This window comes from Scyliorhinus canicula, chromosome 1 (genome assembly GCF_902713615.1).
Source record: "Scyliorhinus canicula chromosome 1, sScyCan1.1, whole genome shotgun sequence".
NCBI classification, from domain to species: domain Eukaryota; kingdom Metazoa; phylum Chordata; class Chondrichthyes; order Carcharhiniformes; family Scyliorhinidae; genus Scyliorhinus; species Scyliorhinus canicula.
This window is the reverse complement of record NC_052146.1, coordinates 182003922-182030360: the sequence shown is the minus strand read 5'-3', so window position 1 is coordinate 182030360 and position 26439 is coordinate 182003922. Positions and strand designations below refer to the sequence as shown.

The following is a 26439-nucleotide window of genomic DNA, read 5'->3' as shown; positions in this document are numbered from 1 at the left end:
GGGCCGTGTGCTCCCCATACCATAATCTATTAAAAGTTGTGGGTCAGGTGAATTCCATGATACACTTTGGGGTTCTCTAACCCCTGGCCCATAACACTATGTAGGTGCAAATGCTTGCTTGCCTTGTGCCTTGCTTGCACACAAAGGACTAATATGGCTACAATACAGAAAACACATGTTATATAGAACAAAATATTCAAGAGCACTAGATTATAAATCAAGTCCCATGTGAACAAACAAGTCAATGTCATTATCTACTGTAATCACAATCTATACCCCTCTCACAATTGCTTGCAATTTGTAAGAAAACCTGAAACAACTTTTTATTTTGAATGCAGACAGAAATTTAAGCTTGAAGTGCATAGACTTACTATCCTTGGTTCACTTTGAATGTTGGAAGCAGGCGGGCATGCAGAAAGAAGCAAGACAGGGGAAAGTGTGTGAAAGTATGAAAAAAAACACTATACAATAAGCATAAAATAAAAAGTACAGCTCTGTGGTTTAAAGTTTCCAAAACAAAATGCAAAAACCATAATGGCTAACACTATCCACAATGAATACCAATGAAGTCCTGAAGTTACAACCCACAACACAGTGACAGAGCACTGACTGAATTGTACTTCACCAAGAGGAGACTGTTTGTCTCAGCCACACTGGTGCTGTGACACCCTGGGCTAGTGCACGGTCAATTCCAGCCCCACTTGACTCGGAGTCGCAACACAGGTAAAATTACGGGCAGCACGGTGACACAGTTGTTAGCACTACTGCCTCACAGCACCAGGGACCAGAGTTCAATTCCAACCTTGGGTGATTGTGTGGAGAATGCACATTCTTCCCTTGTGTGTGTCTTCTCTTTCTCTCTGACTCTTGCTCACGCACTCTCTCTCGGGTGCTCCGGTTTCCTCTCACATTCCAAAGATGTGCAGGGTTAGGTGGATTGGCCATGCTAAATTGCCCCTTCGTGTCCAAAGGTCAGGTGGGTTACAGGGATAGGGCAGGGGAGTAGGCCTGGTTGGGGTGCTCTTTCGGAGGGTTGGTGCAAACCCGATGGGCCGAATGGTCTCCTTCTGCACTGTATGGATTCTATGATTTAAAATACCCGAGGTCCTTGGTTGAGCCCAATAAGCTGCAGTCACCTAGTTTGTAACTTTAAAACACCAGTAACCTTTTATTATGTACAGTATTATAACTAAACAGACAGAAAATGTAACTGATTATCTACTGAATGTAGCAGTAAATTTGTGCATAGATAGTAAAAGGTGCACATGTAGCAATGGGATAATGGCCAGTTAATTTGTTTGAGTGATGAAGGTTGCAAGATTGCTATTGGCCAGGACATCAGAGAAGAACTCCCCTGCTCCCCAGATTCCTCCTGTAGCCTAGTGATATAGGTCACTGAATTGGTAAACCACAAACCTAGAGCAATGCTCTGGGGTCCCTGGCTCAAATCCCATCACGGTATATGGTTTTACAATCATCATACAGTTTTACAGCACAGAAAGAAGCCCATGTCCGTGTCAGCCATCAAACACCTATCTAATCTAATCCCATTTTCCAGCACTTGGTCCATAGCCTTTCAATAAAAATCATCCCCTGCTTCCCTTCAAAATATTGCCATTGGATTTTTACATCCAAATGAGACAGCAGATAGAGCCATGATTTAAACTTGTATCGCAAACATTGCACCTCCTCCAGTGCAACGCTCCCTCACTGCTGGGTTAGAGTGGGCCCCCTAGATTTTGTGTTCAACTCTCTGGAGTATAATTCAAACCCACAATCTGACGCGCAAGTGAGAGTACTACAGCTGATCCTTGTCAGTGTCGGAGTCCTTCCTGTTTATTTCTTTTATTCCCATTTCTTTTATTTCATTTTTATTATTTTGACCCATGGACTCATAATCGGGATGTGCCTTTAAATAGAAGATTCAAAGTTTAAGCAGCCTGTTTGCCAGGACACTGTGTTCTCAGGTTTTACATTTTCCCTTTTGCCTCTAATGCTCTCTCTCGCTCTCTTTCTTGCTTACTCTCTCCTGCTTGCTGAAGTGAAAGAACCGCTCTATTCTGAAAGCACTGAGTGATATTAGAGGATTTGGTGTGTAAGATGGTCACATACTTCAGAAAGTCAGTCTCCTTCTGGATTCTCATGGTTTGCGTACTGTTCAGGGTCTTCGGGTGGCTGGCATCAATGGAAGCAGCTAACTGGAAAAAACAGAAAGGTTACAAATGAGAAGACATCAGCATTCTCCCAAATCACAGTCTGTGAAGGAATTCCAAATGGTTTGGAAGTTGAGATTTCCTTCCTTGTGTAATTAGTTTTCTGTATCTTCTAGTCTAACCACCAGCTGAGGCAAATGGTCAAGTTGAAAAGCGAAGGACAAATGACTCTCCAATAAACCCTGCTCACCTAATTTTTGAGACCAACTGACTGACACTCATACTCAGGGAAATGAGTTACACGTGCAAAACAAGCTGACTGTTACTGATAGAAACTTATAGAAGTTAAAGCTGTAGCGATTCTCCATTTTAATTGTGCTAAAATCAGTGTGGGAGAAAGGAATTCAAAGTATTGAAGATGATGAGCTGGATTTCATAATGACACTACACTGTATAATGAGTAGTGTTTTTGGGAGGCATTGGAGCTTTTCCCCTGTCATGTCTGGATATGTTATAGACTAATTGATTGCTGTGATTAGTTAACAGTTATTGTTATAACATGCAGCTACCAGGATGAGCTAGACGGATCTTGGATCTTTTTTTAAAAATGTACTAATTCCTCTGTTCCCATGCCTAAAGGTGCAATGTGGAGCATTTCATTGTAGCCAGGTTTTCAAATCTTTCCATGGAGGGACACTGACATGTTTTCAGGAACACAACCCTGTTATATGTCATGTTTCCCAAGGACCTGCAATCTTTACTTTGAGACAGTAAGTTCATGTACTCAATGGAAATAACACAAGCATTGCAAAAGTTTTAAAGTTGTAAATAGCTAAAAAAAATACATTCTAATAAGCCAACAAGTTTGGCAATCTAATTACAAATGATCAGATATCTGATGATCTTGAACTCCTAAGATTCCCTTGCAGATACGAGATTGAATAGGTATGATGAAAAAGGAGATCCTCTTATTTGGCGTGCATCTATTTGCTGCTGCCGGTGCATTCTTGGTATTCAGGCGCCTGCATTTTATTTTCCCTTCTCTTTGAGAGTGGCAAAAGATGAAGAACACCACGTGTTGTAATTAGCCTCACTCTCCCCACCACACATACCCCTCTTCCTAAAAAAACCCTGCCCCTCTCATTTAGCAGCCCCTCTCCCCAACACCACTCCCACACATTAATTAACTCAGCAGCCCACTTTTACAACCGCTCTCTGTTGAGTGCTGTGGTGCCACCATTCGTAAGAATACACACAGAACATATAGGTGTTTAACTAGCACGATGATTTATTGTCAAACATATGGGAGGATAACCAGCAGAAAAACTAGCACGATGATTTATTGTCAAACATATGGGAGGATAACTAGCAGAAAAAATATATCGACAAAGTTACTTGTAAGCTACTTTAAGTGCAACAGTCCTGTTATACGTCCAGTCGCCAACTTAAGAGTGTCCCAAGTCACATGACCAAGGTCTGATGCCACCAGCTGGTTGGAGGTCACATTACTATGTACAATATCATCCACCGACATACAAAAACAAAACAAAAAAAACATAAATCGCTTATTGTCACGAGTAGGTTTCAATGAAGTTACTGTGAAAAGCCCCTAGTCGCCACATTCCAGCGCCTGTTCGGAGAGGCTGGTACGCACCACACTCTCCTCTTGCCTGCCGAATCCCACGGAGACTCAAACTCTGCTACTTCCTAAACCACCACCCTGTTGAACCCCCACCCCCAGGGACTCAGACTCAGCTGCTCCCCCGGTTCCATTAACCCCCCCCAGAGACTCGGACTCCACCGCCGCCTTTAACCTGGGCCTACCAAATCCCTGGAGACATAGAACATTAAAACGCAGTACAGGCCCTTCGGCCCTCGATGTTGCGCCGTCCTGTGAAACCCCTCTAAAGTCCCTCTACGCTATTCCCTTATCGCCCATATGCCTATCCAATGACCATTTGAATGCGTTTAGTGTTGGTGAGTCCACTACTGTTGCAGGCAGGGCATTCCATGCCCTTACTACTCTCTGAGTAAAGAACCTACCTCTGACATCTGTCCTATATCTATCTCCCCTCGATTTAAAGCTATGTCCCCTCGTGCTGGACATCACCATCCGAGGAAAAAGGCTCTCAATGTCCACCTTATCTAATCCTCTGATCATCTTGTATGCCTCAATTAAGTCACCTCTTAACCTTCTTCTCTCTAACGAAAACAGCCTCAAGTCCTTCAGCCTTTCCTCATAAGATCTTCCCTCCATACCAGGCAACATCCTTGTAAATCTCCTCTATACCCTTTCCAATGCTTCCACATCCTTCCTATAATGTGCTGACCAGAATTGCACGCAATACTTCAAATGCGGTCGCACCAGAATTTTGTACAACTGCAACATGACCTCATGGCTCCGAAACTCAATTCCTCTACCAATAAAAGCTAACACACCGTACGCCTTCTTAACAACCCTCTCAACCTGGGTGGCAACTTTCAGGGATCTATGGACATGGACACCGAGATCTCTCTGCTCGTCCAAACTACCAATAATCTTACCATTAGCCCAGTACTCTGTCTTCCTGTTATTCTTTCCAAAATGAATCACCTCACACTTTTCTGCATTAAACTCCATTTGCCACCTGTCAGCCCAGCTCTGCAGCTTATCTATGTCCCTCTATAACTTGTAACATCCTGCTGCACTGTCCACAACTCCACCGACTTTAGTGTCATCTGCAAATTTACTCACCCATCCTTCTACGCCCTCCTCCAGGTCATTTATAAAAATGACAAACAGCAGCGGCCCCAAAACAGATCCTTGTGGTACACCACTAGTAACTGGACACCAGTCAGAACATTTCCCATCAACCACCACCCTTTGTCTTCTATCAGCTAGCCAATTTCTGATCCAAACTACTAAATCACCCTGAATCCCATGCCTCTGTATTTTCTGCAATAGCCTACCGTGGGGAACCTTATCAAACGCTTTACTGAGATCCATATACACCACATCAACTGCTTTACCCTCATCCACCTGTTTGGTCACCTTCTCGAAGAACTCAATGAGGTTTGTGAGGCACGACCTACCCTTCATAAAACCATGTTGACTATCTCTAATCAAATTATTCCTTTCCAGATGATTATACATCCTATCTCTTATAAACCTTTCCAAGACTTTTCCCACAACAGAAGTAAGGCTCACTGGTCTATAGTTACCGAGGTTATCTCTACTCCCCTTCTTTTTCTATCCCCCAGTCTTCTGGCACTATTCCTGTAGACAAAGATAACTTAAAAGATCAAAGCCAAAGGCTCAGCAATCTCCTCCCTAGCTTCCCAGAGAATCCTAGGATAAATCCCATCCGGCCAAGGGGATTTATCTATTTTCACACTTTCCAGAATCGCTAACACGATGAACCTCCTTATGAACCTCAAGCCCTTCTAGTCTAGTAGCCTGTACCTCAGTATTCTCCTCGACAACTTTGTCTTTTTCCTGCGTGAATACGGACAAAAAATATTAATTCAGCACCTCTCCTATCTCCTCGGACTCCACGCACAACTTCCCACTACTGTCCTTGACTGGCCCTACTCTTACCTTAGTCATTCTTTTATTCCTGATATATCTATAGAAAGCTTTAGGGTTATCCTTGATCCTACCTGCCAAAGACTTCTCATGTCCTCGCCTGGCTCTTCTTAGCTCTCTCTTTAGAGCCTTCCTAGCTAACTTGTAACTCTCAAGCGCCCTAACTGAACCATCATGTCTCATCTTTACATAAGCCTCCTTCTTCTTCTTGACAAGTGTTTCAACTGCTTTAGTAACCCATGGTTCCCTCGCTCGACCACTTCCTCCCTGCCCAACAGGTACATACTTATCAAGGACACGCTGTTCTTGAACATGCTCCACATTTCCATTGTGCCCATCCCCTGCAGCTTTCCTCTCCAGCCGATGCATCCCAAGACTTGCCACATCGCATCATAATTGCCTTTCCCCCAGCTATAACTCTTGCCCTGCGGTGTATACCTATCCCTTTCCATCGCTAAAGTAAACGTAATCGAATTGTGGTCACTATCACCAAAGTGCTCACCTACCTCCAAATCTAACACCTGTCCTGGTTCATTACCCAGTACCAAATCCAATACGGCCTCACCTCTCATTGGCCTATCTACATACTGCATCAGGAAACCCTCCTGCACACATTGGACAAAAACGGACCCACCTAAAGTACTCGAACTATGGTGTTTCCAGTCAATATTTGGAAAGTTAAAGTCCCCCATAACAACTACCCTGTTACTTTAGCTCCTATCCAGAATCATCTTTGCAATCCTTTCCTCTACATCTCTGGAACTTTTCGGAGGCCTATAGAAAAGCCCTAACAGGGTGACCTCTCCTTTCCTGTTTCTTAACTCAGCCCATACTACCTCAGTATTCGAGTCCTCATCAAATGTCCTCTCAGCCACCGTAATACTGTCCTTGACTAACAATGTCACCCCTCCCCCTCTCTTACCACCTTCCCTGAGCTTAACCAACATCCATTCCTCGCCCTGCTCTATCCATGTCTCCGTAATGGCCACAACATCGAAATCCCAGGTACTAACCCATGCTGCAAGCTCACCCACCTTATTCCGGATGCTCCTGGCATTGAAGTAGACGCACTTTAAACCACCTTCCTTCCTGCCGGTACACTCCTGCAACTTTGAAACATTACTCATGACCTCATTACTCTCAGCTTCTTGTGTACTGGAGTTACAATTCAGGTGCCCAATCCCCTGAACTAGTATAAACCCTGCCGAAGATCATTAGCAAACCTCCCCGCAGGATATTAGTACCCTTCTGGTCCAGGTGTAGACCATCCTATCTGTAGAGGTCCCACCTACCCCAGAATGAGCCCCAATTGTCCAGGAATCTGAAACCCTCCCTCCTGCACCATCCCTGCAGCCACGTGTTCAACTGCTCTCTCTCCCTATTCCTCGACTCGCTAGCACGTGGCACGGGTAACAACCCAGAGATAATAACTCTGTTTGTTCTAGCTCTAAGTTTCCACCCTAGCTCCCTGAATTCCTGCCTTACATCCCTATCCCTTTTCCTACCTATGTCGTTGGTACCTATGTGGACCACGACTTGGGGCTGCTCCCCCTCCCCTTTAAGGATCCCGAAAACACGATCCGAGACATCACAGACCCTGGCACCCGGGAGGCAACACACCAACCGCGAGTCTCTCGTTCCCACAGAATCTCCTATCTATCCCTCTAACTATGAAGTCTCCAATGACTAATGTCCTTCTCCTCTCCCCCCTTCCCTTCTGAGCAACAGGGACAGACTCTGTGCCAGAGACCTGTATCCCATGGCTGACCCCTGGTAAGTCGTCCCCCCCAACAGTATCCAAAGCGGTATACCTGTTACTAAGGGGATCGACCACAGGGGATCCCTGTACTGACTGCTTCCCCCCAGCCCCTCTCACCGTCACCCAGCTATTTTTATTCTTTGGCGTAACTACCTCCCTGAAGCTTCTATCTATGACCACCTCTGCCTCCCGAATGATCCAAAGTTCATCCAGCTCCAGTTCCCTAACACGGTTTTTGAGGAGCTGGAGTTGGGTGCACTTCCCACAGATGAAATCAGCAGGGACACTGACGGCGTCCCTCACCTCATTCTGCAGGAGGAGCATTGTACTGCCTTCCCTGCCATCCGCTCTAGATAAAAAACAAGAAGAAGAAAGGAAGAGCTTACCTGATATTCACTCAACCCCTTAGGTTAGAGGAGGTGGAAGGGTAGGGGACACTGCAAGTGTAGTGTCTCGGGTTTAGCAACCGCCCGACTGAGGATCCACTTCTACACCCCGCCTGCCGAAACCCACAGATCAGACCCCACTGCCCCACCCGCTTGTCGAACCCCCTAGGGACTCAAACTCTGCTGCTCCCACCTGCCCCATTGAACCCCCCCAAGAGACTTGGACCTCACTGCTGCCCCTAACCCCTGGCGGCTGAACTCCACGGCTCCAAGAAGCGTGCAGCAGCAAAGCGCACCTTCCTCGTGGTATGAGTGGCGGCTCCCCTGAAGCTGCTTCTGGTCTCACTATTGGTAGAAATTTTCCAGACTTTCTGAGACATTCTCCTCCTGCCTTTGGTCGTGTTGGAGGTGATGATGGCGGAGGAGAGGCAGAGGTGAGAAAAAAATTAAAAGGGAGGGGCGGAATTCCATTATCCAAAAGTTAGAATTTGGTCAAATGGCAGAAATTTCTCATCCTTGATGGAGGAGTGCTTTTAGGAACACAGGAACATAAGACTGTTCTGCCATTTTTACCTCGAATTACATTGAAATCACAGCACTGAAACAAACCAAGCTGGTCTCTACTAGTCTTTATGCTCCATACAAACCTGCTCCCACAATATTTCATCTCACCTTATCAGATTACCTTCCTCTTCCTTTTCCCTCATGTGTTTACCTAGTTGCCCTTTAAATGCAGCTATGCTATTCCACTCAACTACCCCCAAATTCTGCAATCCAAGCGCTGCCACCACAAAGACATTTGTCCTGAATTCCTCATTTGTGACTATCATCTATCTATGACTCTACTACTGGATTTTTCCCTATTTTCTCCATGTCTATCCAATCAAACCTTTTTATCTTTTTAAAGACATTTATTAGGTTACTCCTCAACCTTTTCTGTTCTAAATAAAAAGCTGCAAGTTGTTCAATCTACTGTTAGGAGAGGCTTATTCCCTCCAAGACACGAAGTAAAACTATAAAATATACTGTTTACAGCATTTCACTGTTATGAAGTGAAATTTTAATTTAAATAAATAAACTTGCAGCGATCATGTTACGTTCATTCTCTCTGCCCTGAGACCTTGAAAACTTTGTTTTCTGTCCAGTTCCAGGACTTGGGCTCCATCATCTTCATGCACTTCCTCTTCTGTACCCACTGCAGCTCCTGTTGCAGAAGAGACAGGAGACGCTGGCTACTCAGCTCTCGAGGATGGGACTACCTCTGAAGCGAGGGCGGGAGTCCCACGTGCAGCCAATTGACATTCATTCAAGCATGAAATAGCTGCAGGGAAGGCAGTCAATGGAGATATTTTCCCCACTGACGCTTCAGGTGGCGGCAAGGGAAATTCTGCCACGTGGAAATTAGGTTGTGTCTCTGGGCAGCGGAATGCGAGAATCTGTGAACAGTGAGACTATATAAGCGTGCACATTTGCAGTGGCTGCTTCAGTCTCAAATCTCTCCAGCTCACAGTTATCGTGCTGGAGCGCGAGTTGGAGATACTCAGACACATAAGGAAGAAGGAGCAGCCTATAGACCGTTTGCTCCAGGTTTTGGTCATAGAGAGGTTCATGTTCAGAATTGGATTGGTATGACCAATAGCGTACAGAGTAAGGGGAACCTAGTTGGGATAGATAATGAAGAACCACAGAAATGGATCCTATCCAACATATACAATACATTTCTTACCTGTCAGAATAAGAACAAAGACTATGAGAGGATACCTGGAATGCAGGCCATGGCACCTTGAAGCAAGAGGCTGTGTTCAGATGGAAAAGGTGCTACAGAAAATAGTTTGAAAACAAATAAAAAGCCAGAAAGTAGAGCAACAGTCAGAAATCATGTTTAAGGCACTGCTGGTAATGGAAAACTAGAAGACGTAAAGTCATTGAACCCAGGACAGAGAAATAGAAAACTCGTGAACAAATCATTACTGCAGAAGGACAGCAGTTAGAGTGCATGGTCGAAATAAATGTTCTGCATAAAAACGTATAAAATATAGAAACATAGAAAATAGAAGTAGGAATAGATCATTATGCCCTTCGAACCTGCTCCACCATTCATTAAGATCATCAACTCAATAATGTGTTCCCGCTTTCCCTTCATATTCCTTGAGCTCCAAGAGTTATATATAATTCCTTCTTGAAAACATACAATGCTTTGGCCTCAATATATTTCTGCGGTAGAGAATTCCACAGGCTCACCACTCTCGTGGTGAAGAAATCTCCTCATCTCTGTCCTAAATTGTCTACCAGTTTCCTCCTGGTTCTGGACTCCACTAGCATCGGGAACATCCTTCCTGCATCTACCCAGTCAAGTCCTGTTGGAATTTTTTTTTCTTTTATAAATTTAGAGTATCCAATTCTTTTTTTCCATTTAAGGGGCAATTTAGCGTGTCCAATCCACCTACCTGCACATCTTTGGGTTGTGGGGGCAAAACCCACGCAAACAAGAGGAGAATATGCAAACTCCACACGGACAGTGACCCAGGGCTGCGATCGAACCTGGGACCTCGGCGCTGTGAGGCAGCAGTGCTAACCACTGCATCACCGTGCAGCCCGTCCTGTTAGAATTTAATAGGTTTCGATGAGATCCACTTTTAAACTCCAGTGAATATAATCCAAACCGACTCAATTTTCTCATATGTCCGTGCCACCATCCCAAGAGTCAGTCTGGTAAACTGGCTCTGCATTCCCTCTAAAACTAGAACATCTTTCCTCAATTAAGGAGGCCAAAACTGCACACACTATTTCAGGTGTGGTCTCACTAAGGCCCTGTTTAATTGCTGCAATATATCCCTATTCCTGTACTCAAATCCTCTTGCTATGAAGACCAACATACCATTTGACTTCTTTACTGCCTGCTGCACCCACGCATTAAAGAAACAAACTGACTTAATTGCTGACACAAATTCAATGTGGAGGGTATGACATGGTAACCAATATACTATAGTGATATGGCTGCAAGATAGTCAGAACTGGGAACTAAATATAGTAGGTTATAAGGTTAGCAGGAAAAATGGGGGAAATGATAAAGTGGAGTAGCCTTAAAGATTAAGAATGAAATCATTCCAATAATGAGAGGATAGAATGAGAGGTAATCTGTCAGTCAGTTCAGACTTTATGGGTAGAATTAAGATCTAGAGAAGGATTTGAAATTGTAGCAGGACTCCAGGTTACGGTTGTGATTTGTTTGCAGAGATTAGACACACATGCAGCAAAGCAGAATGGCTTTAATGGGGGATTTCAACTGGCATATAGATTGGGATAAGCAGGCCAGCACATCAGAAAGGTAGTGAATTTCTTGAGTGTGTTGGGGGATAATTTTCTCTGACAATATGTAAAAGAACCAACAAGGTGGAAGGCCGTTTTAGATTTAGCAGTCAGCCCAGATTTAGCTAACAGCTTAATGCTGCAGCATTTATCTAACAGCAATCATAATATGATTTAATGCAACAAAGTGTTTGGAAAGGAAAAATGGGAAAACAGCAACTAAGGTTCGAGATTTAGATAAAGCTGACTTCAATAAGATGATATGGACACTGATTTTAGTAAACTGGGAAGATTTGTTAATGGGTAAAACAACAGGAGAAAAGAGTGGGAGCTGCTCATAAAAAAATTAAGGGGACACACTACCAATTTATACCTCTGTAGGACAACAGTTATGGACAGCTAAAGAGCTTAGAGATTACATAAAACTCAGAAAGCAAACAATAGTGCAAAATACCACAGCTTCTGACAAGAAGTGAAAGAAATGAATAGCAGCAACGGGTGATCAAACAAATGGCAAGAGCTACAAAAAGATAGTATGAAAATAAACTTGCTAAGGATATCAAAATCAAGGCAAAACATTGTTATAATTAGATTAGGAAAAAATGGTGGGCAGAAGCAATCAGGAACAATGACTCAGTAAAATTAATATAAGCAAAAATTAATACCACTGAAGAGCAACAAATGCCCATGTCCTACTGGTTTCCATACCAGGGTTTAAAAGAAGTACAAAGAACAAAGAACAAAGAAACGTACGGCATAGGAACAGGCCCTTCGGCCCTCCAAGTCTGTACTGATCATGATGCCCTAACTAAAAAGAAACTTCTGCTTTACTCAGTCCATATCCCTCATTTCCTTCCTTTTCATCCAGATGCCTCTTAAATGTTGCCAATGCTCCTGCTTTCACCATATCCTCTGGCAGCGCTTTCCAGGCACCCACCACTCTCTGTGTGAAAACCTGCGCATCTCCCTTAAACGTTCCCCCTCTCACCTTGAACCTGTGCCCCCTTGTAACTGACACTTCCACCCTTGGAAAAAGCCTCTGGCTAGCCACCCTCTCTATGCCTTTCATAATTTTGTAGACCTCTATCAGGTCTCCCCTCAGCTTCCGTCTTTCCAGTGAAAGCAATCCTAGTTTGTTCAACCTCCCCTCATAGCCAACACCCTCGATACCAGGCGACATCCTGGTGAACCTCGTTTTCACTCTCTCCAAAGCTCCACGTCCCTCTGACTATGGTGACCAGAACTGCACGCAATACTCCAAATGTGGCCTAACCAATGTTTTATACAGCTGCAACATGATTTCCCAACTCCTGTACTCAGTGCCCCGGCTGATGAAGGCAAGCATGCCATATGCCATCGTAATCACCTTGGCCACCTGTGTTGCCACTTTTAGGGAACTGTGGACCTGCACGCTCAGATCCCTTTGTTTGCTAATGTTCCTAAGGGTTCTGCATTTACAGTACACTTCATACCTAGATTTGATCCTCCAAAATGTATCACCTCACATTTGTCTGGATTAAACTCCATCTGCCATTTCTATGCCCAAGTCTCCAATCTATCATTCTAGATTCTGTTCTATACCTTGACAATCCTCAGATCTTTCTGCAACTCTGACAATCTTCGTGCTATCCGCAAACTTACTAAGTAGGTGAGAATAATGGAGACGCTTCAACTATAATCTGCCAAAATTCCTAACAAGGAGCAGGAAAGCCTGGTGAAAAGATTACAACTATGTCTTACTGTTAATTTTATCAGGATTTTTGAGAAACTCCGGATCATGGAGAACCCTCCCCTCCCTCCCCCATGGAGAAGGGGAACCTGGAGATCTCCCTAGGCACCAGGTTACTTCAGGGGCATGCCTTCTCCCTCCAGAGACTGCATTTACCTGTGCCATCCCGGCAGGTTCCCTTTGCCTGGTTCCCATTTTGAAAAACCAGTTGTAAACTTGCAGCGTGGGAGAATTCCAAATGTGTGGGGACGATACGGCAGGGAAGCCTGCTAATGAGACGTTAATGATTGAGATGAATTTCCCGCTCGTTATGTCACTGATGGGGGTGAGGAAAATCAGAAAACAAGATCTTGTCAGCGAGATTCTCATTTTCCAGCTCTCGCGGGATTTTGCATCCACACTGTCATTTGTGCTCGTGGCAAACATGAGCACAAAGTTCCCCCCTTTACTTCTGTTTTTCATTCATTTTTGCAGCCTGTCTCCTGACGGTACTCACACAGTGCTGTTAGGTGGCAATCCTGGAATTCTGACACAGCAGTCATGAAATTTTAGCCCAGCAACAATGAAACACTGTGTAATGAAGACTGCTGTTGTTGACCATTACAGCTAACCTAATCAAAACGAAGAACATTACATGATACAATCTGTGAATTATTAATGGTAGCAATGACACTGGTGTTGAAAACCAAGGTAGTTTTAAGGGATTTATATTTGTATTGGTAAACATTAGAAATAAGTTATAGTTTGAAGTGTTTAATTTAAGGTTTCTGCACCTGGAAGAGTAAAACATATAGTTAGATTCATGTTGGACCAAGGTGTTTATATATGTGGGGGTTGGTTCAATTCTAACTGTGATTCAATTGTGCTTAGAGAGGGTTAGGGTGTGAAAATAAATAGTAATAGCAATGGCTGCTAGCAATTGGAGACCCTTGTACAGTAGAAAAGCTTAAAAATTTTAATTTTACATGGAAATTATTGTAGGACTCTACGGAGTGAACATCTTTCAACTCAGAAGAAAGAATGGACAGAAGGGGAGCTGCAAAGAGGCAGGCTTCCCAAAGAACCAGTTACTGTCCAGATAAGCAGGGAATTGAGACAGAAAGAATGTCTTAAGCTGACTGAAGTTAAGAGAACAGAGGCCAATGTATTGTTCAGAAGAATTCAAGAAAGAGTAAACAAAGTGTTTGGGGTTAAAGAGACAATTGCAGTAACCAGTTTAAAGTGGGACAGCACACTTCAGAGTTAAATCAAATGTTTGATGCCGTTTTACTAGGGTCTGGGAGTCAAGAGATAAAGCAATTGTGAACAGTTTGCATAACAGTGAAGACAAAAACAAATCCTAAAGGGGTTGGTGTAAAACCTGGACTGGATTCGTTGTTAAAAGTGGAGCGGAGGCAAGTTGGAAAAGAGGAAGGAAGTTGGAAAAGAGGAAGGAACTACAGACGAGTTTTGACCAACTATCTACCAGGAAGCCGGTGCGCCAACTGAGACGAGCAAGGGGTGCAGCTTATGAGCATGGAGGTAAGGCGTATGTTAGCAGGTCAGCTCCGGAGGGAGGCAGCGGTAAGGGAAATTGTTCAGGTGAGGGACAGGGCAGGGAAGTTGGTGGTGGCTCCGGAACTGATTAACAAGGTCTTTGAGGAATTTTATGAGAGGTTGTCCAGGTCAGAGCCACTTGAGGGAGACGGGGAGATTCAGAAATTTCTAATGGGTTGGAGTACCCGAGGTTAGGGGAGGGGGACAGGGCTACATTAGAAAGAGCGATAGGGAAGCAGGAGATAAAGGATGCGATTGGGAGGATGCAGTCGGGGAAGGTGGCAGGGTCGGATGGGTTTCCGGTGGAATATTATAAAATATTCAAGGATAAGCTGGCACCCCTGATGGTGGGGGAATGTTTGAAAAGGCGATAGGGAAGAGGGTGTTGCCACAAACGTTGGGGCAGGCATCAATTTCCCTGTTGCTAAAAAAAGACAAGGACCCGACGGAGTGTGGGTCGTATAGGCCCATATCACTTCTGAATGTGGACGCAAAAGTATTGGCGAAGGTACTGACTGGTAGGCTGGAGGAGTGCCTCCAGAAGGTGATAGGTGAAGATCAGACAGGGTGAGAGGGAGGCAGCTCTTTTCAAACGTTAGAAGGGTATTGAATATCGTTATGGCACCGGCGGAGGGGAAGGAAACAGAAGTGGTTGTGGCATTGGACACTGAGAAGGCGTTTGACCGGGTAGAATGGGGGTACTTAATGACAGTTCTGGAGTAGTTTGGGATTGGACCAAGATTTGTGAACTGGGTAAAGCTACTATATAAGGAGCCGAGGGCGAGTGACTGTACAAACATCAGCAGGTACAACATTTCTAGTTTGGTGGGGAGAGTGAAAGCTGATCTGGCAAGGTGGGATGGTCTCCCTCTGTCACTGGCGGGTCGGGTACAGGTGGTTAAAATGAACGTGTTGCCGCGATTTGTTTATTTTCCAATGCCTGCCGATTTTTCTGCCAAAGGCTTTTTTCAGAGAGATTGAGGGAAGGATTACTTCATTCATATGGGGAGGAAAGGTGGCCAGAGTTAGAAAGGTGCTGCTACAGAGGGGAAGACAGGCAGGGGGTTTGGGTCTTCCGAACCTGATGTATTACTACTGGGCAGCGAATGTGGAGAAGGTGTGGAGCTGGGTCAGAGGGGTTGATTCCCAGTGGGTCAGAAAGGTGTAGAGTTTGTGCAGGGGATTGGGATTGAAAGCACTAGCAACAGCGCTGCTCCCGATGGCCCCGGGGAAATACTCAGGGAGTCCGGTAATAATAGCTTGATTGAGAATTTGGAGGCAGTTTCGCCAACACTTCGGGTTGGGGCAGGGTCAAGGGAAATGTCGATTCGGTGGAACCACAGATTTGAGCCAGGGAGGTGGGATGGAAATTTTTGGAAATGGAAGGAGAAGGGATTAAGACATTAAAAGATTTGTTTCTTAGGGGTCGGTTTGCAGAATTGAAGGAGCTGGAAGCGAAGTATGGGCTGGAGTAGGGGGAAATGTTTAGATGCATGCAGATTCGGTATTTTGCCAGGAAGGAGATACAGAGCTCCCCGGTGGAGCCGGCCTCCACGTTGCTGGAGGAGGTGCTGATGACAGGGGACTGGAGAAAGGGGTAGTGTTGGCAGTTTACGGAGCTATTTTGGAAGAGGAGAAGGCACCACTGGAAGGGATCAAAGCAAAGTGGGAGGAAGAGTTGGGAGAGGACGGTGGGCAGCACGATAGCACAAGTGATTAGCACTGTGGCTTCACAGCGCCAGGGTCCCAGGTTCGATTCCCTGCTGGATCACTGTCTGTGCGGAGTCTGCACGTTCTCCCCATGCCTGCGTGGGTTTCCTCCGAGTGCTCCGGTTTCCTCCCACAGTCCAAAGACGTGTAGGTTAGGTGGATTGGCTATGATAAATTGCCCTAAGGTGACCAAAAAAAGTTAGGAGGGGTTATTGGGTTACGGGGATAGGGTGGAAGTGAGGGCTTAAGTGGGTCGGTGCAGACTCGATAGGCCGAATGGCCTCCTTCTGCACTGTATGTTCCATGTTCTATGTTCCAGGATATGGAGGAGGGGTTCTGGTGTGAGGTGCTCCGGAGGGTGAACGCCTCCACCTTGTGCGCGAGGTTGGGGCTGATACAGCTGCAGGTGATATACAGAGCACACCTCACAAGGGAGAGGATGAGCCGATTCTTTGAAGGAGTAGAAGATGTGTGTGAACGTTGCGGGGGGAGGGGCCCCGCCAATCACATTCATATATTTTGGTCCTGTCCAAAGCTAGAGGATTACTGGAAGGAAGTTTTTAGGGTAATTTCTAAAGTGATGCACGTGAAACTGGACCCGTGCCCCCGGGAGGCCATATTGGGGTGTCAGACCAGCCAGGGTTGGAAACGGGTGCGGAGGCAGATATTGTAGCCTTTGCCTCGTTGATCGCCCGAAGGCGGATCCTGATAGGTTGGAGAGCAACCTCTCCACTCTGTGCCCCGACTTGCGGGGGGACTTGTTGGAATTCCTGACTCTTGAGAAGGTTAAGTTTGAAATCAGGGGAAGGATGGAAGGGTTCTACAATTCATGGGCATTATTCATTATGCACTTTCAAGAACTGGATAACATCGAACATTAGTTGGGGCGTGTGGGTGGGAGGGTTGGGGGGGGGGGGGCTGCGTGTGCTAATGGTGACTATGGGTGATTCCTGATTCCTTTTTGTCATTTGTTTATGTGAACATGCGGGCTGCTGTTTGGGGTTTGGTGGGAGGATGGGATCGTTGTTATTGATATGGGGATTGACATATTTGTTACTGATTATTGGTGGGTGTAAATTTGGGAGAAAATGTGAAAAAGGAGAATAAAAATAATTTATTTTTTTAAAGTGGAGCGGAGGTTTTGCTTAAAAGTGTTATTTGGAAAACCTAGACTGGATTTCGGAATGCAAACTACTAAGGGAGAGCATTATTGTGAGAGAAGATTTTAATGTGTGTTTTTGGGAGTGGAATTTGGCAACTCTCACGTAACAATCACCATGGGGGATTCTGAGAATAAACCGACAGATACAAACGTGGGTTCAGAGCGGATTATGTGAATTTGTTCACAGCCAATCTGTGTGCTTAAAGGAACCATGAGGCTATTGTAACTGAAGATGTACTTTGTAATCCATGTTAATCTTAAAATCAGTATGTAATTGTTAAACTAAGGGGGGGAACTAAAGGAATATTGTACCATAATCCAATCTTTTCATGTTAAATTTTTTTTTAAATTGTTGTTAAAACTAATTAGCGGTCATGCAACTCTGTTCCCCATGTTTTGCAAAGAAAAAAATTACAGTCTTTTCTGGAATCTTCCAGTCCAGTTATAACATCAACTGGAATCGTAACACTAGTTAGATCTCAGCTGGAATATTGTGTGCAGTTCTGGGCGCCATGCTATAGGAAGGATATGAATGCACTGAAGAGAGTGCAGAACAGGTTTACAAAAATTGTTCCAGGGGTGAAGATAGATTGGTTGGCCGAAGCTTGGGGGATTCTGGCAGGAGTTTGCCGATGTTATGAAGGTAAGATGGTCCCGAGTCCAGATGTGGCAATCTTTGGTGTGTCAGAAGACCCGGGAGTCCAGGGGGCGGGAGAGGTCAATGTCTTGGCCTTTGCTTCCCTGGGTAGCCCAGAGACGGATCTTATTAGAATGGAGGGACTCGGGGGCACTAAAACCGGAGGTGTCGGTCAGTAACCTGGTAGAGTTTCTTAGGATGGAGAAGATAAAATTCGCCTTGAGAAGGTCTGTGGAGGGGTTTACCCAGAGATGGCAGCCGTTCATTGACTTCATTGAGAACAAATAAGATGTCAACAGTAGAGGAGTGGTCAGTACTGGTCTCCACAGATGAAGCGGGTACTCGTGGGGTCTCCCAGGCGATCGGAAACCACCAGGTGCATGCCCTTTGCGCAGGGTGTTACCCTAGCACTGCTGGTGCCACCCAGACACCCTGGCACTCACACATTGGCACCCTGACAGTGCCACCTGGGTGCCAGCCATGTACTGCCAAGGTGGCACTGGCAGGGCAGTGCCAGGTTGATGCTGTCATGTTGCCAAGCTGCAATTTCATGTTCGCTCACAATTGGGCCCATGGTGCCCTGTGCGATGTTGGGGGCAGGGGGCTGGGGACCCTCCCATAGTGCTTTGGAGCTTGGGTGTCGTGTCGGGGGCCTCTGAGTTTGGGACGTCATTTTTAAATGGCATCCCGATCACTCACTGAACTGAGGAATTCCAGCGAGCTGAGCTCCTCAGTGTAGAAAATAGGGCTATGTGCGGCCTCAGCCTCGCGTTCCCCGCTGAGGCCCCTTATCAAACACAGGTGGCATTTTATAGACATGTGTTTCCCGGTGCTGCGAGTGCCAGGAAACATGAGGCTAAATGCGCTCGCTATGGAATTCTGTTCCCTTTTAGTTAAAAATCACACCCAAAGAGTCGTTTGGGACCAAAATGTACTGCCTAGAAGTGTGGCAGGTTAAGTTGAGGCATTCAGGGCATTAGATGATTATTTGAATAGAAACAATAGAAACTATGTGCAGGGGTATGGAGAAAAGGGAGGGGAATAGCATTAAGTTATAACGTTCATTCGGAGAGCCGGTGCCGACAGAACTGGCCAAATGGTCTTCTGTACCATAACAATTCTATGATTTTGTGAGTTTTAAGGCTTTAAAAAGGCCGACAGACAGAAGCGATGCCAATAAACCATTTTTGTCATGGTATATCTAATAATACAACTTTGCAAATCATTCCCAGAAATCTCTTACTTGTACTCAACAGTAGGATAATTATTCCTATTTGCAGTATTCCAAAATTAACTGAGTATTTACCTGTGACCTATGGGAGTGAGGTGTTGAAGTTAGCTCTCGTCCAGGGGCCAAAGTTCCTAACCGGCTGTTCAGGAAACGTGGACTATTAAATGATTTGTGTGGACCATTGTCGTCGATCTTCAGTTCTAGTAATAAAAAGTACAATGAAAATGTGCTTTCACTTCCCATCCATTGTTAATGTAGACAATTCATTTAACATTCTCTCACATTTTTAACAAGTGATTTCTCAATAAAGCCTGAAGCCCCATTTCTATCACTGTGAGATGGGTTAATCACAAGCCTACTGCAGATACATTAAGGGTAATTTGAACTTAAATGGCACTGTGATGGGAAACACAGAGGATCGAGTGGCACATTGGTTTTGCATCTAACCCAATATAACTTTCCAATTACTTCAATGGAGAATAAAATTGAGCAGGGTAGAAAACCAGCACTCCACACAATCCCATCAGTTTCCCAATGGGTGGATTAGATACAAGTACCCTCAAAGGAATTTCAGAGAATACACGCATTCCTTGGGATGCAAGTCCAAACAAGAATGCAGACACCACAGTAAACTGTATTTTCACTTTGGAGGAAATTCTATTCCTTCCCAATAGGTGCTAAAAAGATGACTTGTCTTATATTTTCCACATTTCTCTTTAACCAATTTTCTTTGCATCTGTCCTAAAGGTTTTGGGGGCTAAATTGGGCTGGGTGCCACCAATTATTTAGATGCTGTACAGTCACATAAGGGATCCAAGATCTGATGGGAAGTGCAGAAAAATCCATCTTGACAAAGGGGTTTAACAAGTACAGAGCATTGAGGTGATTGTAGTACATGGGTGTGGCACATATCGGGTTGATGTGAGACTACGTGCAGTACTGCTGACACAGTAATGTGAGAGAACACATGACCCGCCCCTAGGGGTCAGTCTAGTTTTACACAGAGCTGTGTGCGCAAGCAAGCATGGAGATAACTCCCAGCTTGAACCCTTCACTGTATATATGCACACAGTACTTGTAATTAATAAATACATACTTAAGACTTTGAAGACTTCATTGAGACCTAATGAACGATATCCAACATGCAGTCAATGGAAAAACCCAAAACCACACAAAAAATGCACAAAAAAACTAAAATCCTGGAAGTTTAAAGAAAAATTAAAAGAAGCATTCTGATCTGAAGGAAAGCTTAGTAGCAGATGTGCAGAGGAAAATTGCCAGGGTAAAACTACAAAGAAAGGCTTGGAAGCTAGAGGCAGAAATTGAAAATTCCTCAGTGCAGAAATTGCACTCTTCCCTGACAAGGAGGTTGAGGAATTGCAAATTGTAGGCTACCCCATGGCGCATTGCCACATCACCATGCAACACCTCAGGTTAAACGAACCAATCAAAGAACAAAGAAAAACAGCCAGGCCCGCGATCAGGGGCTACCGATTGGCGGGCGGGCGCACACTATCTGGGGGGGGGGGCGACTTCATCGGCGCAGCCCGCTGTGTGGGTCCACCATGTCACGCGGGGCCAGCTTTCATTACCTTTAGAACACTATTGCTATTCACTCCTGACTGGCCTCCCATGCTCTGTTCTTATAAATTTGGTGTCATCCAAAACTCTGCTGCTCATGTCTTAATGCATACCAAGTCCTGTTCACCCATTCTCCCTGTACTCGTTCACCTCTACTTTCTCCCAAAGCCAAGGTTTTGAAAATTCTCATCCTTGTTTTTAAATCACTTCATGTGCTCACCCCTCTCTATCTCTGTATTTTCCCACCAACTTTACAACTCACCAAGATGTTCTGAGTATCCCCGAATGTCATCGCTCCACCACTGATGGCCATGTCTTCCGTTACCAAGGCACAAAGCTCTGGAATTCCCTCCCTAAATCTCTTCAGCTCCCTACCTTCTTGAAGACACTTCTTAAAACCTTCCTCTCCGACCAAGCTTTTGGTCAGCTGTCCTAATATTTCTTTATCCGGCTGCGAAACAAACTTGGTTATATAACACTCTTGTCAAGCAGCTATTGTGCCTTTCATTACGTGTAAGGGGCTTTATAAACACAGCATATGGTGCTACTGTTAAATGATTCAAACAAAAAACAGTACCTTCAAAGGTGCAGCATTTCCAGAGTACTCTGCACTGGAAGTAACACATAAACTAGCATGTAAAAGGGCTCTGTAAGATTAAACCATTAAAATCCTGAGATTGCTTACCAGGAATCTTTTGTATTGCCTCTTCCCAGGCAGACTTTCTTTCCTTGCTCAGAGTTGTACCGAATATGGCCGTGGGGTGTCCCAACCCCTCCAGAGTTTCCTAAAATAAGAAGATTATTTGTTTAAAAAATATACAGCTACAGTACAGGTATAACTGGCCTGAGCAGAAGGGGTGACATTTCAAATATTTAATAATCATCAGCTCTCCAGTTTTGTGAAATGAATCAACTATGGTGACCACCTAAAAGTGGCGATTCATGCCGCGCTACAGTTTTGTAACTGGATACAATAATTTACTCGGATTCCCAATTTTCATGGCTTAGCACAGACAAAGAGTGTTTGCATGCAACTCAACCAAGAGAGCTGTCATGGTGAGTTCCTATTCAGTCGTCGCCTTTTGCCCTTGAGGATACTCTATTAGGAGCAGGAATGCTGCCAGTGTCCAGGTATCCTGTGGCTAATGGCAGAGCTTTAATGGCCTTCTAAAGCAGGCCATCAGCATGTTCACCACATCACCATGGTTCAATGGTAACATTCCATTCTGAGTCAGAAAGTCAAAGGTTAAAATCGCACACCAGCAACTTGAACGCATAATTCAGGCTGTCACTACAGTGTGGTACAATGGAAGCGCTGTACTGTTGGAGGCGCCACCTTTCAGGTGAATGCTAAATCTGTCTGTGCTCTGCGGTAGACAAGACTAATTCAATGGCACTTTCTTCAAAGAACAGTTCCCGCAATGTCCTGGACAATATTTATCCTTTAATCAACATCAAGCGGTCATTATGAAAGCTGAGAGAAAAAAACCCAGGAAATTCTAGACATATCAGCCTAACAACGGTTGTGGAGAAAGAAGTGGTTGGAAACTAGAATTAAGGGCAGAATGACTGAGCGCAAAGAAAACTTTGAGCTGATCATAAAGAATTCTAAATTCCTGTCTCTATACTTGCTAACCTGCAGCTTTGACTTTTGCCTGTTCTGGTGAAGGGCCATCAAACTAAACGCTAATTCAGTTTCCCTCACCATGGATGCTACTTGACCAGCTGAGTGTTTCAAGCACTTTGCTTTTACTATGGATTTGCAGAGGGTTAGTCATATCTAACAACCCTGATTGAATTTTTGTAACTATTTCAGTGGACAGGAATCGTAGTTTTTACAAGTATGAGCTCCTGTGGGTGCAAGTAAATTAGTGGCATCCCATGAAGAGCATCTTGTCCATTTACATTTTTAAAAATTCATGTATGGGATGTAGGCATCATTAGCGAAGCCAGCATTTATTACCCATTCCTAATTGCCCTCAAGAAGCTGGTGGTGAGCCACTTTCTTGAATCATAAGAACTAGGAGCGGAGTAGGCCATCTCCCCCCTCATGCCTGCTCCGCCATTCAATAAGATCATGGCTGATCTTTTTGTGGACTCAGCTCCACTTACCCGCCCACTCACCATAACCCTTAAAAACATTCAACGAGGTAGCCTCAACTGCTTCACTGATCAGGGATTTCCACAGATTTACAACCCATTGGGTGAAGATGTTCCTCCTCAATTCAGTTCTAAATCTGCTCCTCCTTATTTTGAGGCTATGCCCCTTAGTTCTAGTTTCACCCACCAGTGGAAGCAACCTCTCTGCTTCTATCCTAACTATTCCCTTCATAATTTTATAAGCTTCAATAAGATCTTCTAAATTCCAATGAGCATAGTCCTAGTCTACTCAGTCTCTCCTCAGAAGCCAAACCTCTCAATTCCAAAATCAACCTAGTGAATTTCCTCTGCACCCCCTCCAATGCCAATACATCCTTTCTCAAGTAAAGAGATCAAAACTGTACACAGTACTCCAGGTGTGGCCTCACCAGCACCCTACACATCTGCAACATAACATCCATGTTTTTAAACTCCATCTCTCTAACAATGAAGGACAAAAGTCCATTTGTCTTCTTAATTACCTGCCGTACCTGCAAACCAACTTTTTGTGATTCATGCAAAAGGACACCCAGGTCCCTCTGCACAGCAGCATGCTGCAATTTTTTACCAATTAAATAATAGTTCATTTTGCTGTTATTCCTACCAAAATGGATGACCTCACATTTACCAACATTTTTTTCCATCTGCCAGACCGTTGCCCACTAACTTAAACTATCTATATCCCTCGGCAGACTTTCAGTGTCTTCTGCACACTTTACTATACCATTCATCTCAGTGTCAGCTGCGAACTTTGACACATTACACTTGGTCCCCAACTCCAAATCATCTATGTAAATTGTGAACAATTGCAGTCCCAACACTGATCCCTGAGGCACATCACTAGCCACTGATCGCCAACCAGAAAAACACCCATTTATCCCACTCTTTGCTTTCCATTAGTTAACCAATCCTCTATCCATGCTAATATATTATCCGTAACGCTGTGCATCCTTATCTTATGCAACAACCTTTTGTGTGGCACCTTGTCGAATGCCTTCTGGAAATCCAGATATACCACATCCACCGGTTCCCTATTGTCCACTGCGCTCGTAATGTCCTCAAAGAATTCCAATAAATTAGTTAAACATGAACTGAAACCTTGTAGTCCATGCGGCGTCAGTACACTCATAACGCTGTTAAGGCAGGAGTTCAAGAATTATGACCCAGCAACCACTAAGGTATCAAGAGTTATATTTCCAAGTCAAGTTGATGTGTGACGTGAGGGGAACTTGCAGCTGACAGTGTCCTCATGCATCTGCTGCAATTGTTCTTCTTGGTGGTAGAGGATTTGGAAGGTACCATTGAAGGGGCCTTGGCGAAGTTTATTTTGTAGGTGGTACACACTGCTGCAACAGTAGAAGGGGTGAATGTTTAAGGCGATGAATGGGTGTCAATCAAATGGGCAGCTTTTTTTCTGGACTGTGTGGAGCTTGTTGAATGTTGTTGGAGCTGTACCCATCCACGCAAGTAGTGAGTATTCCATCACACTACTGATTTGTCGATGGCAGAATGGCTTTGCATTACTTGTTGTCGAATTCCCAGCCTCTGACTTGATCTTGTACTCATCGCATCTAAGAGACTGGTCCAGTTAAGTTTCTGGTCAATGATGATCCCTGGATATTAATGGTGGGAGATTCAGCAATGGTAATACTATTGAATGTCAAGAGGGATGATTCTATTCTCTCTTGTTTGAAATGTTCATTGTCTGTCAATGTGTTGTGCGAATGTTACTAAAATGTAACAGGCAGGTACAAAATAAATCAAAAGGGCAAATGGAATAAAAGGCTACATTTATATAGCACCTTTCACAACCAGACGATATCCCAAAGCATCTTACAGGCAATTAAGTACATTTTTAAGAGTAGTCACTGTTATAATTTGGAAATACAGCAGCCAGTTTCAGTGAAGCAAGCTCTCACAAACAGAAACGTGATAATGACCAGATGGTCTGATTTTGTGTTTGTTGATGGAGGGATAAATATTGGCCAGGGTACCCTGCTCTTCCATAGAATCCCTCCAGTGCAGAAGGAGGCTATTCGGCCCATCGAGTCTGCACCAATTCTCTGAAAGAGCACCCTACCTTGACCTACACTCCTCCACTTTATCCCCGTAACATCATCTAATCTGCCAACTGAGCCATGGCTGACACCTTTGGCTTGGTTATGCTAGTCTTTACACCTAGAGGAACGGAATATAATTGGGATGAAGTTATGTCATGGCTATACAATGCCCAGGTTAAAATGCTATGTCATTTCTGGGCACCACATATTAGAAAGGATATACTGGCTTTGGAAGGAATGCAATGCAAATCCACCAAAATGTCACCATCAGAATGTCACCAAGGATCAAATTGTTGGAAACGATTCCATGAATTAGATTTACGTTTCTTAAAATTCAGATGGTTAAAGGGATATTTTGAATGAGATTCCCAGATTTTAAAATAAATTGATAGGGTAGACAAACAGAAACGCTATTAGCTAAAACAAGGAGCAGGATATTAAAATCAGAGCCAGTGTGTTCAGGAGAGAATCATAGAATGCCTACAATGCAGGAGGCCATTCAGCCCATCGAGTCTGCACGACCCTCTGAAACAGCACCCTAACCAGTCTCCCACCCTATCCCAGCAACCCCGTAACTCCACTTAACCAGCATTTCCCTGGGCACTCAGGGACAATTTAACATGGCTAATCCACCGAACCTGTACATTTTTGGACTGAAATTAGGACTGGCATTTGTATTGAAATTAAGAAATTCAGTAAAACCTTGTAACACAAAGGATGGAGAAAGTGGGAAATTCCCTCCCACAAACAGCAGCTGACCCATGCCTTTTGACCAAAAATCCTAATTTTGTGTATAGGTTGGGGCTTAACTTTTGGTCGAAAAATACAAACCCTTTTTACTTAACCACTCCCTCCCTCTCGCCAATTCTCCTGCTCGCCATTTTCTTATCCGGCTCTCTCTCACCATATCTCTGCCAGACTCTTCCCTCTCTCGCCGTTTCCCCGCCCGACTTCTGTCTTCCGCCACTTCCCTGCTGTACTTTCCCTCTCTCGCCGCTTTCCTACCCAACTCTCTCTCACCCCTTTCTTGCCAGACTGTCTTGCCCTTCTTTCCAAAATGTCGCTAATTGGGTCATACATACTACATCGGTTCTAGCACATAACGGGCATGTCACCCTGATAACACTGCCATTATCGGCAGTACCACACTGGCAATGGAAAGACAGCAAACTAACAGTGTACAGCTACCATCAAAAGAGACAGTGCAGATGAGCTTTAGCTAAAAGCAAATGCCTGTGGATGCTGGAATCTGAAACAAAAACAGAAAATACTGAACAATCGAAGCAGGTCTGACAGCATCTGTGGAGAGCGAAGGGAGCTCATGTTTTGAGTCTGAATGGCTCTTTGTCAAATCTGGAGAGTATAGGTTATCGAGCTTTGGCAAAGAGTCACCCAGACTCAAAACATTAGCTCCCTTCTCTCTCCACAATCTGCTGAGATTGTCCAGTATTTTCAGTTTTTGTTTGAGCTTTGCTAATACTG

General features: G+C 44.5%; 1 protein-coding gene across 6 annotated transcripts in view; it reads right to left on the bottom strand.

The window, feature by feature from the left end:
• Positions 1 to 26439, bottom strand: part of dzank1 (double zinc ribbon and ankyrin repeat domains 1) — a 257165-nt gene that overhangs the window by 206313 nt on the left and 24413 nt on the right. For 5 of the 6 annotated variants that reach the window (XM_038803759.1, XM_038803787.1, XM_038803778.1 and 2 more), the window contains exons 5-8: positions 21444 to 21543; positions 19253 to 19377; positions 9625 to 9681; positions 2113 to 2198 (exon numbers count right to left, since the gene is read on the bottom strand). In XM_038803759.1, the coding sequence (XP_038659687.1) occupies positions 2113 to 2198; positions 9625 to 9681; positions 19253 to 19377; positions 21444 to 21543 (368 nt within the window). The remainder of the gene's footprint in view (positions 1 to 2112; positions 2199 to 9624; positions 9682 to 19252; positions 19378 to 21443; positions 21544 to 26439) is intronic. The other variant, XM_038803795.1, reaches the window with a different exon arrangement.